The 17,040-nt window shown below is 38.6% G+C and overlaps 1 protein-coding gene across 10 annotated transcripts in view; it reads left to right on the plus strand.

Annotated features, from left to right (window-relative positions):
- The first annotated feature begins 6,226 nt into the window (after positions 1-6,226).
- The window catches only part of nsmfa (NMDA receptor synaptonuclear signaling and neuronal migration factor a), a 50,781-nt gene continuing 39,967 nt past the window's right edge, over positions 6,227-17,040 (plus strand). For 4 of the 10 annotated variants that reach the window (XM_058758271.1, XM_058758274.1, XM_058758272.1 and 1 more), the window contains exon 1: positions 15,331-15,672. In XM_058758271.1, the coding sequence (XP_058614254.1) occupies positions 15,602-15,672 (71 nt within the window). In that variant the 5' untranslated portion in view covers positions 15,331-15,601. The other 6 variants (XM_058758267.1, XM_058758276.1, XM_058758273.1 and 3 more) reach the window with 4 other exon arrangements.

Here is a 17,040-nt window from a genome sequence, read left to right on the forward strand (position 1 = left end):
ACCAGAAGATTCATTATTTCTTGGTTGCTAAACAAATAATAATATTAATGTCTTTTCAATTCAGTTTTTCACTCAAGTGTTATTATGCTGATAATATAAATTGTAATTAAAACATTTGTATTCAATTAGTAAAATTACAAACTAGAATCATTTTCTGTAATGTAATATGAATAGGGATTATTTATGTATTTATTCATTTATTTACAGTGTATATACCCGGAAGTGAATTAGGTTTTAAGATTTTGACAAAAGTTATGGTGCAGAATGAAGAAATTTAAGATTCTGCGGTCACTAATCAAATAACTATATTAATATCTTTTGAAATATACTTTTCACTGAAATGTTGTTATACTGATAATATAATTTGCTATTCAAAATTTTGTATTCAGTTAGAAAATGAAATTTTCTCTGGGGATCCCACTGTTTTGTCTCACATTAAATCAAATCTTTTCATTATCTTTTGAAATAACAGTTTGATGTTTAACTGTAAACTGAAAAGTCCAAGAAATATCTGTTCAGTTTGCCCTCTCCAGTTTTGGTTTAGTAATAAGGTGGAAGTAGGATAGACTCATGGTCCCACAAGTCCTTTGAGCTGTCTTTGTATTCCCCCTTCTCCTCCTATGCAAATATGTTCATGAAGTGTAAGAATGGGGCCTCATTTTTCCCCAGAACAATTGTTTTCTTTAGCATTTTATCCAAACAGCATTATATGAGATATGAGAGTCAGTTCCATGATGTCTGCCCTGAGGGCTGCTAGTGGTCAGCTTGTTTTTTTTTGTTTTACACTCAAAAAGGGCATTTATGTAGAGATTTTAAAGGCATAGCAGCAAAGTGGCCAGTTTAATTATATTAATATACATTATTCATATATACTGTATATTGTTTCCACTGTCTTTGTTTCTCTCTCTAAACCTCTTATTTGTTGAGGTTGTTTTCCCATCACATATTGTCTTCCCAACTCTGCGGTGGTCAGGTCTTTCTCTTTCAACCTCCCTGTGGTGTACTGAAGTGGATGTGCCATGTCTGTACTTGTTCAGAGAGAGGCAGCAATTTATTACCACCAGTCCACTGCTGCTCTGGGTTTGCACTAAAAAAGCCTTCATTCGCTGGTCTGTAGCACTGAGGATGCATCTCTTGCTCCAGTTTATTGAAGAGCAGTGACGTCAGGAGCCCGAGGCCCTCATGACAGATAGATAAAATCAATGTGTGAGGTTGTTCTGTCACAGACTAGACATGTTGTTCTTGAAATTGACTGCACTTCTTTGTGTCTACTTCATTTTTGTTTCATTAGGGCTTCTGCATCCTATGTGTAAATTATGTGTTGATCAGCACAAATGGTGTTGTTGGATGTTATTGCATGTTAATTATATTTGCTGCGTATACAAAAATTACTGTGCGGAACTGATGTTGTCATCATTGCTCTTTATATTTTATAACATTTTAGAAAAGCACCATTCAAAATCACATTTAGCCATTGTTTTATCCTAAGGGACATACAACAGGGGCAATTGCCTGAAACTAACCTGAGGTTAAATCTCTTGCTTAAGGGCATTATGGTGACAGCCAATGAGTCTCTCCTTCTGGGGTTTTAACCTGCAAACTTTTGGTTAATAGCCCAAATTCTTAACCACTAATTGAATATTACTTATACATCTGCATCAGTATTTATCAGTAACGTGAATTTTTTTAACTTAAAAGCTAAAGCTCAGGGCTGATAATTGTAAAGCGAGGTGTTTGATTCCCATAAGTTGTCCTTGAGCGAAGCGCTTGATCTAGCGGAATTATTCCTGTACTATAAAATTACTATAATTTATAATCCTATAAGTGTACTACTGGGAGTACTATAATTTGCTTAGGGTAAAACGTCTGCTAAAAGACTACTTTGGATAAAAGGTGTTGGTTGTTCAATCCTTGTTTTCAGCATATTTCTATGTACATACGTATATATACACACACACACACACACATTTTGTGTGATTACATGTACATACTACAAATGTGCCTTCAGTGCATAAGTTTGCAGTTGTTACTTCTTGAACTTGTTACTTCTGATATTTTGTTAAAAAATGCAATGATGTTCTAACACTTTTTCAAATATGTTATACAAAAATGAAGCATAGCTTAATTGTCTTAGTAGTTTTTATGGTCACTTTAGATGTAAATTGTTTGATTTAGAAACTATATATTGTCATACAAGTAAGCAAACCACTAAGCAGCTCTCAAGATCCAAGAACATTGGGAGAGGATGAATTAAGTGTCTAAATAGGTTTTAGAACTGCTGTAGATATAAATTGTCTGTTCTGGAAGCCATATCAACCTGGGAGTTTTTGCAAAATACATATACAGCAGTAAAACACTAACAATTGTTATTACTTTGCACACAAATTATGATTACGGGGCAAATTATTGATTATTATTGATTATTGACTTTCATGCCAGTCCTTTCACTAATTTATGACACTTACCATGATTTGTAAACCAACTAATACATTTTAGTTTTGTATCACATAACCAGCTCCACATGGCTTTTCTGATGTAGTAAACTTGCTTGGTAGTTCAACTGGTACAGTATTGTTGTCCTATGAAACATGAGTCACGATATAAGATCTCAAAGACTTGCAGAAGCAAGCTGAAATGGCACAGTTGCTTAAGGAAATGCATTTTTACCTCAGATTTGCTTTGGTTAACACTATCGGTTAGGTTTTGAGAAGGGTTTAGCGTAGATGCTAAACTATTTTCAAATGCACCCCTCACCAGACATTTCATTTCTGAGCTGCTGCAATACATACAACAACTAACGTAAAACATTGCAAGTTTCCTATGCATCCGTTTTGGATTACACTAAATGTGTTTTTATTGCCACTCATTGGACATTTCTCTTTGAAAGTATTGCAAAACATGAAAAAAGCGACATGATATCATTATATTATAAATTATATAAGACATTTATATTAAACAGAGAGAGGGTGGCTTTCAGTGTCCACGTACTTTTATGACCACTTTAGATGTAAATTGTTTGTTTAGAAGTTATACATTTTTATATAAGTTAGCATAGCATTGCTATGTAGCGAACTGCTAACTGACTACCTCCTCTGACTTCACGGTCATATTAAAGAACAGAGAGAGTGGATGAGGAATGAAGTTGTAGAGTAAATTCTGCCCTTTTGAGAGATGAGTCATGAGTTCAGATGTACTCTGATCATCATGGTCTTTGTTAACATCTTGTCCTTCCGCTTGCTCTGGTGTCCTAGCAAGCAGATCCATATGGGTCATGGATGCACAACATTTGCTTTTTCAGTAGACTGCTCGGGACATGAGCCACAACCTACTGTTCTTAATATCAGAGCAGTCCTCTCTGCACATACAGTACAGACACCCACACAACTGGACACGAAAAGAACACCGTGATCCCAAATGGGTTTGTGTGCATCAAAGCTTGTGTATTTCATGCATGAGCAGGAAAACTAGAAAGAGTTGTTCACTTACATACATGTCTGTAGGTGTGTAAGTTAGTGTCTGCAATACCCACATAGAGTGGCCCTAAAAAGCATTTGGACCCTTGAGATGTTCTTTCAAATGAATGAATGTCGCAGCATTATATAACAAGATATCAAACCAAATAGGATTTATTTAAAAATAGCATATTTGTTTGTTAAACCTTAGGGGTTTGCAATGCTATGACATTGATTAATTTTACGGGTACTTTAAAGGGATAGTTCACCCAAAAATGAAAATTCTGTCATTACTCACCCTCTTTTTGTCCCAAACCCGTAAGACCTTTGTTCATCTTCGTTCAACACAAAGTAAGATATTTTTTGATGAAATCCGAGAGCTTTCTGACCCTCCATAGACAACAATGTAACTACCTAGAATGGTAAAATAAAATAAAACAGTCCATGTGACATTCAGTGGTTCAACCATAATTTTATGAAGCTAGGAGAATACTTTTCGTGTGCAAAGGAAACAAGGTCAGAAAGGGTCCGAAAGCTCTTGGACTTCATAAAATTACCTTAATTTGTGTTCCGAAGGTGAAGGTCTTACAGGTTTGGAATGACATGAGGGTGAGTAATTAATGACAGAATTTTCATTTTTGGCTGAACTATCCCTTGAAGTGTCCAGATACTTTCTGGGGCCTTTGTATGTGTGGAAGAAGCATACCAAGCAAGACAAAGCCTTGATGACATCATTAGTGAAGGTATCACAGTGAATCCAGCTGTTTGCTCTGAGGCATGTTTTTTTCTTTCTCCCAGTCCCCTCCAGCCTGAACGAGCACACCAAGACTTCTCGTTTGGGTAAACAGAGCTCAATAATTCATCTGTCAGCATACGGGAGAGCTGCCAGGCTTTCATTCACTCCCAGGGCTCGGCAGAGGCAGCATGCTCATCTCCTGGCCCTGCCTCACCTCACAAGTCACATTTAGACAAATGAGCGCCAGCCCATTTCAAATCTCTGAAGGGGAACTGTAAAACCAGAGATGAGGCAGAGAGTGACTGGAGATGAGATAGAGAGGCATAGTAAACACTAAAGGACAGGCAGGTCAAACTCCAGAACAGCCTACATATTCTCTAGATCACGGGTCACCAAACTTGATCCTGGAGGGCCTGTGTCCTGCAGAGTTTAGCTCCAGCTTGCCTCAACACACCTCCCTGGAAGTTTATACCTAGTAAGACATTGATTAGCTGCTTCAGGTGTGTTTGATTTGGGTTGGAGCTAAACTCTGCAGGACACCAGCTCCAAAACACCGGTCTGGAAGTTTCTAGTAATCCTGAAGACCTTGATTTAGTGATGGGACAATTGACACCAAGGCTCCGATGCAGTTTTCAAAGCACTATTGTATCACACACTGAACCAATGTTTGTATCGAAATGACAATATCACGTGATTGATTGACGTTTGAAGCTTCGAACGTCATGCAGTATTGGAAAGTCGGGACAGCTGTTTTGAAAAAGTTGTCGCTTCGCATGACTCTTGTGTTTGACTTTACATCAACTTGGTTGTGTGTGTGAACTCTTACTTGGGATTCAGTAGAATAGTTGAGTCAACTGTAACCTCAACACCAGACAGAAACTGAATGCACGTCACACCTCTATTGCATTCAATCATGTTCTAGCTGGGGTCTCAAAGACCCTGAACAGCTCACCCAACATATTTTTGCAACTACTCACGTCATTTATTAATTATAAATCACACACACATATTTTAGGTGAATCCGTTGACCGGACGCATGACACGAGTTGGCACTTAAAAAATTTCAAACCATCTGCTCCACGATGTTTCGTTAGATAGAGAAACTGAGTCTGACCACCAGATGTCGCTAATGCACACGGTGTTAAAAAGCTTCAAGTAATGAACCGTTTTTGGCACAATTTGATGAATGCCTCAAACGGTTCAGAAAGCCTCGGCTTCCCATCACTACCTTGATTAGTTCATTCAGGTGTGTTTAATTAGGGTTGGAGGTAAACTCTGCAGGAGAGTGGCCCTCTAGAGCAGAGGTCATCAACCCTGCTCCTGGGGACCCACTCTCTTGGAAAGTTTATTTCCAACCTGCTTCAGCACACCTGCCTGCAATTTTCAAGCAGTCTTGAGGAGCTTGATTGGCTGTTTCATGTGTTTGATTAGGGTTGTAGCTATACTCTTCGGGATAGTGGGTCCACAGGAACAGGGTTGAGGACCTCTGCTCTAGAGCATAGATGTCTGTCCAAGTCCTGCTTCTGGAGAGCCACCTTCCTGCAGAGTTTAGCTTTAACCTGCTCTAACACATCTACTGGGAAGTTTAAAGTGATTCTGAAGAACTTGATTAGCAGGTTCAGGTGTGTTTACTTGGTTGGAGGTAAACTCTGCAGGATAGGACACCCTATTCCATTGGTCTCGAACTCAATTCCTGGAGGAGTTTAGCTCCAACCCAAAACACACCTGATCTAGCTAATCCAGCTACTCTTCAAAAAAAATTCCAAGCAGGTGTGAGTTGGAGCTGTTTGGAGCTAAACTGTGCAGAGCTGTGGCTCTCCAGGAATTGAGTTTGAAACCACTCCCCTATTCCCTATGCTCTCAAAAGGACAACTTTGTACTTTACGCACCCTAAAAGGTATACCTTAGAGCAGGAGTGCCCAACCCGGTTCCTGGAGATCTACCTTCCTGCAAAGTTCAGCTCCAACCCTGATCAAACACAACTGAACCAACTAATAAGGATCTGAAGGAGCACTTGATAATTACAGACAGGTGTGTTTGATCAAGCTTGGAACTGAACTCTGCAGGAAGGTAGATCTCCAGGAACAGGGTTGGGCACCCCTGCCTTAGTAGTACCTTAAGGGTACATGCAGTATCACTCTATGAAAGTTTTAGGTATGCATATGGTACAGAGGTTTGCCTTTCAAGAATACTTACCCAGTGACATGCTGTTGAACCCCTAAATGTACAATTTTTGCAATTTGTTTGTGTAGACTATATTAGAACAGCTCTAAAACCCCATGATCTCAAAGGAATTTTTGTATTGGTAATGTTATTATAGAAAGACTGTTCAATATAAGCAAAATGTCTAGTCCACACAATTACAGTTTTACATCTTTCCAGGAGACTAGACCCTTGGATATATGTTTTTGGAGGTCCTGATGTTCAGCTTGCTCTGTATGTTCCAGGAATCTGTATGTTTCACTTTCTGCTGGTCTGATCTTGGAAGTCTTGGAAAACTTGGAAATTTCATGTGCCCTGAGGCTTTGGAGGCCCTGGCAGTATGAGGCCCCAGAGAACTAATCCCGCTTGTCTGGGCAGTGATTCAGCTCCGGGTAGCTATCAAATCAGACATAGCAGATTATACAGTTGTGCTCCAGGATATCTCGTTTATTTGCTGTTATCAAACTGTTTAAAGATTTGATGCCACAGACCTTGCAAACTTTCTCAAATCAAGCAACTAGGTCTTTGTCTGGAGTGTTTAAAGTTTGCCTGTTACACTCAAAAGCTCTTGCCACTTTTGCATGCAGTATTTATGAAGATGAGACAGTTGGTGAGTAGTCCCATTATTGTTTAACTGGATTTTCTTATAATTATTACAGCAGAGAATGCATAATTCATAAAACTGTACGCAATTACAATACGTGTACATTAGTATTGAGCACCTTGCCTGTACTCCTCTCCATCTGTCTCCACATACCTTCATGTATCCACCTCTCCCTACCTCCATTCTATTGTTCCCTCTCTCCCTCCCAGCTGTTCCTTCCCATCTCCCTCCCTCCATGCCAGGAATCAGGCCACGTGGTCACAGCCAACAGCAGGCAGGGGTGAGAGAGTGTAAAGCAATAATCTCCTGCAACATGCATCATTCTCCTAGAGCCTCATGTCAGGGTGAGATACAGGCGGCAGCCAGTGCAAATATTCACACGTGAATCTCACACACAAATCATGGCACTGTTCGTCACCCTACTATAGTGCTTAGCTACTGCGGTATGTGCCAAGGTGAAACAAGGAGCTGATAGACATGAGACTCACGTACGGTGCAAGGGCTCCCTCTCTCTGGCAGGATAATCCGGCAGGCACTAATGGTGCCCATCCCGGTGCTGCAGCACTGATGACATTGCTGGAGTTTTTCAGAACACTTGAGGAGATTAACACATATTGGACATATTCGGTAATGTTTGACCTTTGGCGCTTTTGTCCTCATTTGTCATTTTAGGGTTCACCCCCTATGTGCCCTTGATGCACCCCTTAGCCGATCATGCACTAGTTCAAACCTGACAGCAAACTGTTACCCAACAGTCTTTGTCACATTGTCTAGGCTTGGAGGGACTATGGGACTGTGATGGCTGCGGGTGCAATTTGAAACAGGGCCAGTGGTGATGTAAACTGCTGTCTGATGAATCTTGAATGCAGGGTATTGATACTATAACCAATCAGAAAAATGTATGTACAGTTATAAATTATGGACTGGATTTGGTGTGAAATCTTTAAAAGTCATGCAATTGTGTTTTCAGTATTGCCGTCACTTCTCGTGGCCATCCTTAGAGTAAACCTGTTAGACTTTGACCTTAGCTTGATAGGACTTATATTTACCCCCGGTTTCACAGACAAGGCTTAAACCTAGTCCCAGACTAAAGTGTAAATCTGAGCTGTTTCAACTGAAAGAAACTTACACTGACTGATCTTAAAATATATCAGTGCCTTTGTTTTGTCTCAAGATGCACACCAGTAATGTTTTTTTCCAAGGCAAATTTATAAAAATTACTTGAATGTCCTAATTGAACTATGGCCTAATCCTGGTTTAGTCTAAGACTAGGTTCACACTGCAGGCTAAAGTGGCCCAAATCTGACTTTTGCCCAAATGTGACCCATATCTGATTTTCTTATGACAGTCTGAACAGCACAAATCAGATTTTTTTCAAATCAGGCCCAGGCCACTTTCATATGTGGTCCTAAATCGGATACATATCCAATGTTTTGCAATGCGACTTCTGTCTGAACGGCCATGTCGCATTTCATGCATTTTTTATGTCATTGAAATGCGACAGACGTCACAATTTTGCACTGGAGGAATATTAATATTAATATCTTCTTAATATTATTCTTCTTATCACTTCGTTATTTAGGCTCCAATTGCACATTAACTTAAAAATTGTATTTTTATTTCTGCAAATACAGTGTGCTGCGTCTGACGTCACGTCGTCTTCTGCGCATGCGGGTCACTTCAGGGCCATATACGGTTCACACATGAGACTACTGGCAGTCGCATTTAAATGACAATGTGAACAACAGCGCAAAAAATTTGGATTTCAGCAAAAAATCCGATCTGAGCATTAAGACCTGCAGTGTGAACTAAGCCTACGCCAGGCATCCTCATATCTGGCCCACTCCTGCAGAGTTTAGTTCTAACCCTAATCAAACACACCAGAGCATGCTAATCAGAGTCTTCAAGATCATTAGAAAATCACAGGTAGGCGAGTTTGATCAAGGTTGGAGCTAAACTCTGCAGCAGATTGGCCCTCCAGGGAAAGATTTGAGGAACCCTGGTCTAAGCCTTGTCTGTGAAACCAGGCCTTAATGTCACACACACTTTGCTTTATTTTTTTTTAGGTAGAGCCTGTGAAAATCTGTGAGTCTGGGTCTACTCACTGAGAAATGATAAAAGAAAGATTGATTTAAAGCTCAGTATCATTATTTGACAGTATCAGGGCACATGATGGTCTCTAAGAGCAAGTTCAGCTTAAATTGAAGCACTTGTAGACCTAGTGCCATGAAGTATCTGGACATTTAGGTCTCTTTTTTGGATTTCATTGCATTAATACAAAATACAAAATCTCAATGCATCTGAAAACAAATGCTGAGTTTTTTTAGTTAGGTAGCTAACTTCACTTTCGTGAGCCATTATACATATACGTTCATACATTAAGTGTGCCATGGAGTGTACCACTGTGACCATGGAGAATGATGGCAATTTGGGTGAGATTTAGATTGTCATTTAGCTGCACTGACCTGTACTAAAAATCCCCATAAGAGTAGCAATAATCCTGATGATATCGACTAGATAGGGCTGTTGTAGCTGGGGTGTGTGCGCAGGTGTATGTGTGCTTTTGCGTGCTTTGCCTTTTGTCCATTTGTCAGTCTGAATCAGCCTAGTGGAGTTTAGTGAATGTGAGCATTTGACCTTCTCTGAAGTAGACATTGTACTGCTGTCTGGAAGGTTCTTTGTTTTTGTTCTTCACGCTGCTCGCTACTTAGCAAAGGGGCATGGAGGTATTATGTATAAGAGGTAAAGCTAGCTAAATGGTCACCCGTTTACTATGCTTTTTTTTTTTTTTATATAATTTTTTTTAGAAAAATGGAAGTAATTGCTTGTCCATGTTGAGCTGGGCTGTTCTGCATGGTTGGCCATTGTTATGTGTTTGCTAGTTTCTAGCCCACACTCAAGTCTCTTATGATATTTATGTCTGTAGATGTGGCTTGGTTTGTTTTTTAATGTAAGTGTATGGGATTTTTTCACCTGCTTTATAATCCGCCATGCATCATTATTCTAATTGCTTAGAAAAGTAACACATTTTTCGTTAAAATATTAGCAAGGGAATGAGATTTCACAGCTGTAGCAAAGATGCATTTTTTTTCTATTTTTTTTTACTTTTTTTTTTTTTTTTTTTTAGGAGTTGAACAGTACTCAGTTTTAAACTGAACGGACCAGAGCAGCTCGGACATTCTTCCTGACCTTTGTGTTTCATGGAAAAGAGAAAATAATACAGGGTAGGTAGTTGATGTTGATAAACATCTTATTTTGGGGTGAACTATTACTTTTAATAAGATTCTAAATAACTAGAAGCGAACAACTGTAAGCCACAAATAACAACAGTGTTGTAATTGTCCATTAAAATGTTTGCCAAGCCATGGGGTGATGTTGTTCAAATTTGTGGTCCTTCTGTTGTGGTCATTCCTTCGTGACTAAGGATGGTCTGTAGTGACAGGTTTCAGAGGAGATGTGGAGAGTCTGGGGGTGTGTGTATATGACTCAAAAGGTATCTGGGGGATCTGCGCTGTAATTATCTGTTTAATGATGTGTACATCCTGGGTTTCTAAATAAATCAGCACCGCTGCCTCCTCACAGTGGTGTCATCTGGAGGATATGTGAATCTTCCTGTCACAAAAATCACTTACTTTACTGTAAATGGATTTGTAAATGCATCATTGCCTTTTCATTACCGGCAGGGCTGAGTGTAATGTTGTTGAGTCTAAAGCAACGTAAGTTGACCTACATTGCTAAACTTATCAGTGTTTCTTTTTTTTTTTCTCCATACTAAATGTCTAAATGTAAATATAAGTCCCTCACATTTACATTTGTTCATTTAGCAGAGGAATTTCTTGCAGGAATATTCTGGGCTAAATTCAGATATAAAATTTTATATAACTACACAGAAAAGGTACGGTAAAGTCCAGTAATGTTAACAATGTACTAGCCCCATTCCCTTTCACTTTACTGTAAGTGCCACACTGTAACCAATTTTTTTCCCCCCAAAGAAAAGGAGGGTCAAGAAATAAATTTTTGTGGAAATTAACATTATACTACATTGTATTAAACATCTGAATATTCCTTTAAGGTGCAATACTGCATGCAGCCTTTAACTGTGAAGCCAATGCAAGGTCATTTTCTGTGGGATAACTGTGTAAATGTTTGCATTTTATTTTAATTGTCAATTTTACATTAAAATTCCTTACATTCTTGAATAATTCCATCAGATATATTTGCGTTTCTCCTAGACACTCGCTGAAACAGACGCTGTGCCAATTTGAATTAGATCATTTGCCTGTTGTACCTACACGATTACCAATTACTGCATTATTCAAATTAAGTTTCAAATTATGCAAAGCACCGAAGATAAGGGTCTCTCTGTTGCAATTATCACAACAGGTTTTAAGGATTGCTCTCCTTGCTGGTGTCAGTGGGAGTTTATGAGATTTCACATGCCGTTATTAGCGACTATCGATACTCAAATGTGATGTGACAGGAGCTCTGGCACACAATGAGCCAGTGGAGTAATGGAGTACGAGTGTTTTGGCTGACCTTGTTAGGTTATTTGTGTTGGAACAGACCGTGAGTGATGGAAACAGCAGTGCCCCCCTCGAAATGATCCAGGTGTGTGAGAGAGCGAGGGAAAAAAGAGAGACTTTGTCCAGAGCACAGATGAGGGCATCCTGTCCGGAGGAGCATATTGCGTCACCATTCCCTCTTCATCATCATCATCTGAAAGAATAAGACATAAAAGCACAAATTCAATGTCAAACTGCTTTTCTTTGTGTGTGTGTGTGCATTAGGTGATGAGTTTTTTTTTTTTTTCATTTTACATTTGTCTTCTTGGAGGACATTTCTTGCCAAAACTCCAGGCTTCAGACAATGTTGCCAGTAGTAAACAAGACGTTTCATTCAGTTGGAAAAGAAGTCTATTATGCAGAGGTGGGGAATTTTTTTAATACATTTTTTGAATAATTAATCTGTAACGCTTAGCTGTGCATGATGTGAACATCCACTGCAGTCTGTGTGGGGATAATTAACAAATTCTATCGGCTTTATCGCCAGTACATGCTGTTCGTAGCGCTGCACGTCTCGGTGCTGTTAAAGAAAGGGCATTTTGTCATTCTTTCATTTCTGTTTTTCTTCCCTTCATCCGCAGTCCCACCACGCACACTTGCAGCCCAGGGCTACCACGGATTATTTACTTAAAAAAACGGCGTCGACCACAGTAAAAACCCAGAAGCACTGTAATATATACTTTTCTTCAATCCAGCTGACTTCTGCTTCTTTCCATTTGTCTCCCTATATGACACAGACAGACCACGTGTTCTCCTAAACACACAGAATATAGGTAAAAAACAGGTTTGTGACCCTTATCAGAGGATTGATTGAATGTATACAGTAGAGTCACTAATGCATATTTCGTTTGGATCTTCATTCTACTGATGCTGCTACAGTAAAGCCCTTGTTCTCTACACTTGTTTGTCTAGCTGTCCTAGCAGAGGGACGGTTCGTCTGTTGTCTGTCTGCTTCAGTGAGGCAACTGCAGACAGTTAACAGCCTGTTATGGAGCGAGGGCACACTGCTATAATCCATACATGTGTGTGTTTATGTGCCTGTGTGAGTGTGTATGGCGATACAGTTACATGCATTGTCTGAAAACCTGAGAAGGTACGCATAGACATATGCAAATATGGAAATGTGAGGTGAAGGTTTTTATTTAATGAATTGGACAGATGAGTGAGCTATTTCTGCCTGAATTTATCTAATCTATGGTATGAACGTTGGATCAGTCATACCGAATAAGATTTTTGACACATACTAATTAACATTTGACGTTTCCACTTGAAGCATTCTTTTAGGCATTACACTTATTACAGTATAAATAGATTTAAAAAATGGATGGATACAGAGAGGAATGTGAGTGGATGGATAGATGATAAATGCATGTATAGCCTGTATGGATAGATGGATGCATAGACAGAGTATGTATGTATGGAAAGGTGAAAAATTATAAATGGATGTATAGACGGGAAAGATGGATGGATAAACAGAATATGCATGGATGGATAGATGGTAGATGATAAATTGATTGATTTGAGTATAGATAGATACACGGACAGACGGATAGATTGATATATGGTTGATATAAAGGATGGATGGATGATAAATGGATGGATGAATGGGTAGATAAGTGGATGCATGGATAAATGATAAATGGATGGGTGGATAGGTGGATGCATGGATGGATGGATAGATGGTAGATGGATAGATGATAAATGGATGGTAGCTGGATGGATGGATAAATGGGTGGATGAATAGACAGAATATGGATGGATGGATGGAAGATAAAATGAATTGATAGAGTATAGATAGATAGATGGACAGATGTGTAGATGGATAGATATACAGAGAGTATGGAAAGAAGGATGGATGGGTGGATAGATGACAAATGTGTGGATGAATGGATAGACAGAATATGGATGGTGATAAAAGATAGATGATAAAGGAATTGATAGAGTGTAGATAGAAGGATGGATTGATGGATAGATGGATAGATGAACGAATGGACAGAAGGATGGATAGATAGAGTATAGAGAGATGGGTGAGCGGATAGATAACTATGTAACTATAACCATGGGCGTAGATCACGGAGAACATCACGGAGCGTTAAACACTCCATGCAGTGTAGGCTATGTTTCATTCATACTCGTAGCTGGAGGGCGCTCTGGCTCAGAAAATCGTACCAGGAAATTCCTAACATGGACAAAAGCGTCCGCTGTATGAAAACAGTTGTTTTCACAGAAAAACAGAAACGTTTGGAAACATGAAGACATTAAACATGGATTGCGACAATATATGGTTTATTTGTGTTTTTCCATGTCATCTCCAGGTAATAAATAAAGTATATGAACAATGCAGTGCTAATTGACATAGCATTTATTACAGTATAGAAACTATTCTGCGTTGTGATAGTGTTTGTAGTATATAAACAAATCATTATTATTGGTTATTGTCCAGCAATGTATCTGATTTCTAAGCCAATTAAAAGATAGAAATAAGAGAGAAATTAAAGTTGCCTATACACTACCATTCAAAAGTTTTTGAACAGTAAGATTGTTAGTTTTTTAAAGAAGTCTCTTCTGTTCACCAAGCCTGCATTTTTGATCCAAAGTACAGCAAAACAGTAACATTTTTAAATATTTTTACTATTTAAAATAACTGTTTTCTATTTGGATATATTTTAATATATAATTTATTGTGATTTCAGATCTGAATTTTTAGCATCATTACTCCAGTCACACGATCCTTCAGAAATCATTTTAATATTCTGATTTGCTGCTCAAAAAAACATTTATTATTATTGTGATGTTGAAAACAGTTAAGTAGAATGTTTCTTTGATGAATAGAAAGCTCAGAAGAACAGCATTTATCTTAAATGGAAATCTTTTGTAACATTATAAATGTCTTTATCATCACTTTTAATCAATTTAAAGCATCCTTGCTAAATAAAAGTATTAATTTCTATCATTTCTTTTCCAAAAAAAATAAATAAATAAAAATACTGACTCTAAGCTTTTGAATGGTATAGTGTATAATGTTACAAAAGCTTTTTATTTCAGATAAATGCTGATCTTTGTATCCTTATATTCATCAAAGAATCCTGAAAAAAATGTACTCATCTGTTTTAAATTTTGATAATAATAATTTTAAAAGGTTTCTTGAGCAGCAAATCAGCATATTAGAATGATTTCTAAAGGATCATGTGACACCGAAGACAGGAGTAATTATGCTGAAAATCCAGCTTTGATCACAGCAATCAGTTACATTTTTAAATATATTCAATAGAAAGCAATTGTTTTACATAGTAAAAATATTTCGCAACATTCCTGCTTTTGCTGCATTTTGGATCAAATAAATGCAGGCTTGGTGAACATAAGAGACTTCCTTAAAAAAACATTAAAACTCCTACTGTTCATAAACTTTTGACTGGTAGGTAATATATACTACAGAAATGTTATATTGTTATGTTATGTGTATGTGCGTGTGCATATAATATAAAACACATTTGTGTCCCCCTCACTTCTGAAATGATGGCTACGCCCCTGACTATAACTATAGGAGGCTCTTAAAACATTTTGATTCTGGTAACGTTAATGAGAAGTGCGGTATTATGCATGTGTTCCGGTCACTCCAGCTCATTCTGCACCTGACATTAGCGCTGGACCCACTTCACGAGTGGGCGGAATTGGAGGAGTGGTCGCTCCATATAAGGTCCCACTGGGTTTCCTGTCTGGACCCTCACACTCTCCCACCACCATAAACACTCTTCAAGCCATCGTATCTTTCTCATCTCAATGGAGAGAGAGAGAGGAGGGGAGGGATCTGCTCGTGCGTGTGTTTTTTCTTTAACTAGTTGACACTAGCAAAAGGAGACGGCAGCATCCTCTGTCCCGCATCACCTCGAGAATTTTTGCGCTATGCTATAAACAGACCTTCACGTGAACGCAAAAGGATCCGCATCCTAATACCATCCTGTTCCATCAATTTTTCACGCGTTTTCTCCAATGCTTTGACATCTGGAATGTGCTGTTTTCTTGCAAGCGTTGTTTCCATGCCAGCATGGGAACTGCAGTGTCCAAAAGGAAGAATCTGAGAAATGATGCGATTTCTTCGGTGGCAGCCAAAGTTAGGTGAGTGTCTGCTTTTATCTGAACTCGTTTTGGGTTCCGCACCGCATGAAGCCCGTCAGCTCAGCTCTGCATTCGTACGTGTGGCTTCAGAGCTCTGAAGTTACAAAACGCCGCGTGGGGATCTCAACTCTCATTCATGCGAGAAAGGAAAGGTCAGCCGTGATATTTGCCTGAGCAAACCGGTCATTTAGAAGACCAACGTCCCGAGAACGAATGCGTTTGTTTAGCGTTACGGTTCCTTTTATCTGCGAATAATCAATAGGCTACATTGATATTCACATGAAAATGATAATTCGCCCTAAAATGATATTTTTGTCATCATTTCCTTTCCCTCGTGTTGTTCCAGGACCTGTATGACTGTATATATTGGCGGAAACCAAAAATCTGTCTTATATATGCAAATGAACGGTGACTGAAGATGTCAAGCCTCATAAAAATATCATAAGTATCTTAAAAGTCTGTGAGAGACGATACGACGCAGAATGTGAGGACGAAAGTGAATCCAAATTTAATGAAAATATTTTTTAGAGTAGCTACATGACCGAATTCAGAATGTCATGTGTGTTGAATCTTCCAGTGAATCATTACAGATAGGGCTCTCAGGTTCATATCGGTGACTCAATAATGAAGTGAACATCATTATTATTAGCGAATAACCTCAATTTTGATCTGTTCCTCACACAATACTATTGCTATTGTAGGCTACTGTTATGGTGCTTCTGCATGCTTTACATGTTCGATTACCAAAAGCATTTTTCAGAATTTCTGTTTTTATGTTTAGCAAGGGAAAGTATACCATACAGGTCATGAATCCATACATACATTTATTTTTCTGTGAATTATCCCTGTAAGTAAGGGGTCCCACAACTTGCTTAATATATTCAATTATTAATTCATTTTGTTAATTACTCTTGAGAGTAGTTCTCACTGTAAACTCTTTTTATTTTCTAAACAAACAAACAAAAAATCACATAGATGTGAGAATGTTAATCTAAAACTTTCATCTTGATCACCTTAGGCTGGTTTACTGGTCTAAGATGGTCTTGTCAGTGCTAATGATCAACTTGTTAGACCAGCTAGAAACCAGTCTAAGATGGATTTTCCAGCAAAGGTAGCCTAACAAGTCATCTTCTCGTCTCAAGGCATTGACAATGTTCTTCACCGCTGATACGCTTGCAACGGTGAATGTGATTTTCACCAAGTACAACATGTTCCTGGATCAACATCCTTGTTGATCCTGGAACAACATTCCAATCAACCAATCAGAATTGAGGGATTATTTTTCAGGAAATATCTATTTTAGGCTTACTATCTGGGTTAGGTGCTTCTACACCCTTGTTAACCAGCTATCATTTCCCACTGATTTTA

The sequence above is a fragment of the Onychostoma macrolepis genome, chromosome 21, assembly GCF_012432095.1.
Source record: "Onychostoma macrolepis isolate SWU-2019 chromosome 21, ASM1243209v1, whole genome shotgun sequence".
Lineage (NCBI taxonomy): Eukaryota > Metazoa > Chordata > Actinopteri > Cypriniformes > Cyprinidae > Onychostoma > Onychostoma macrolepis.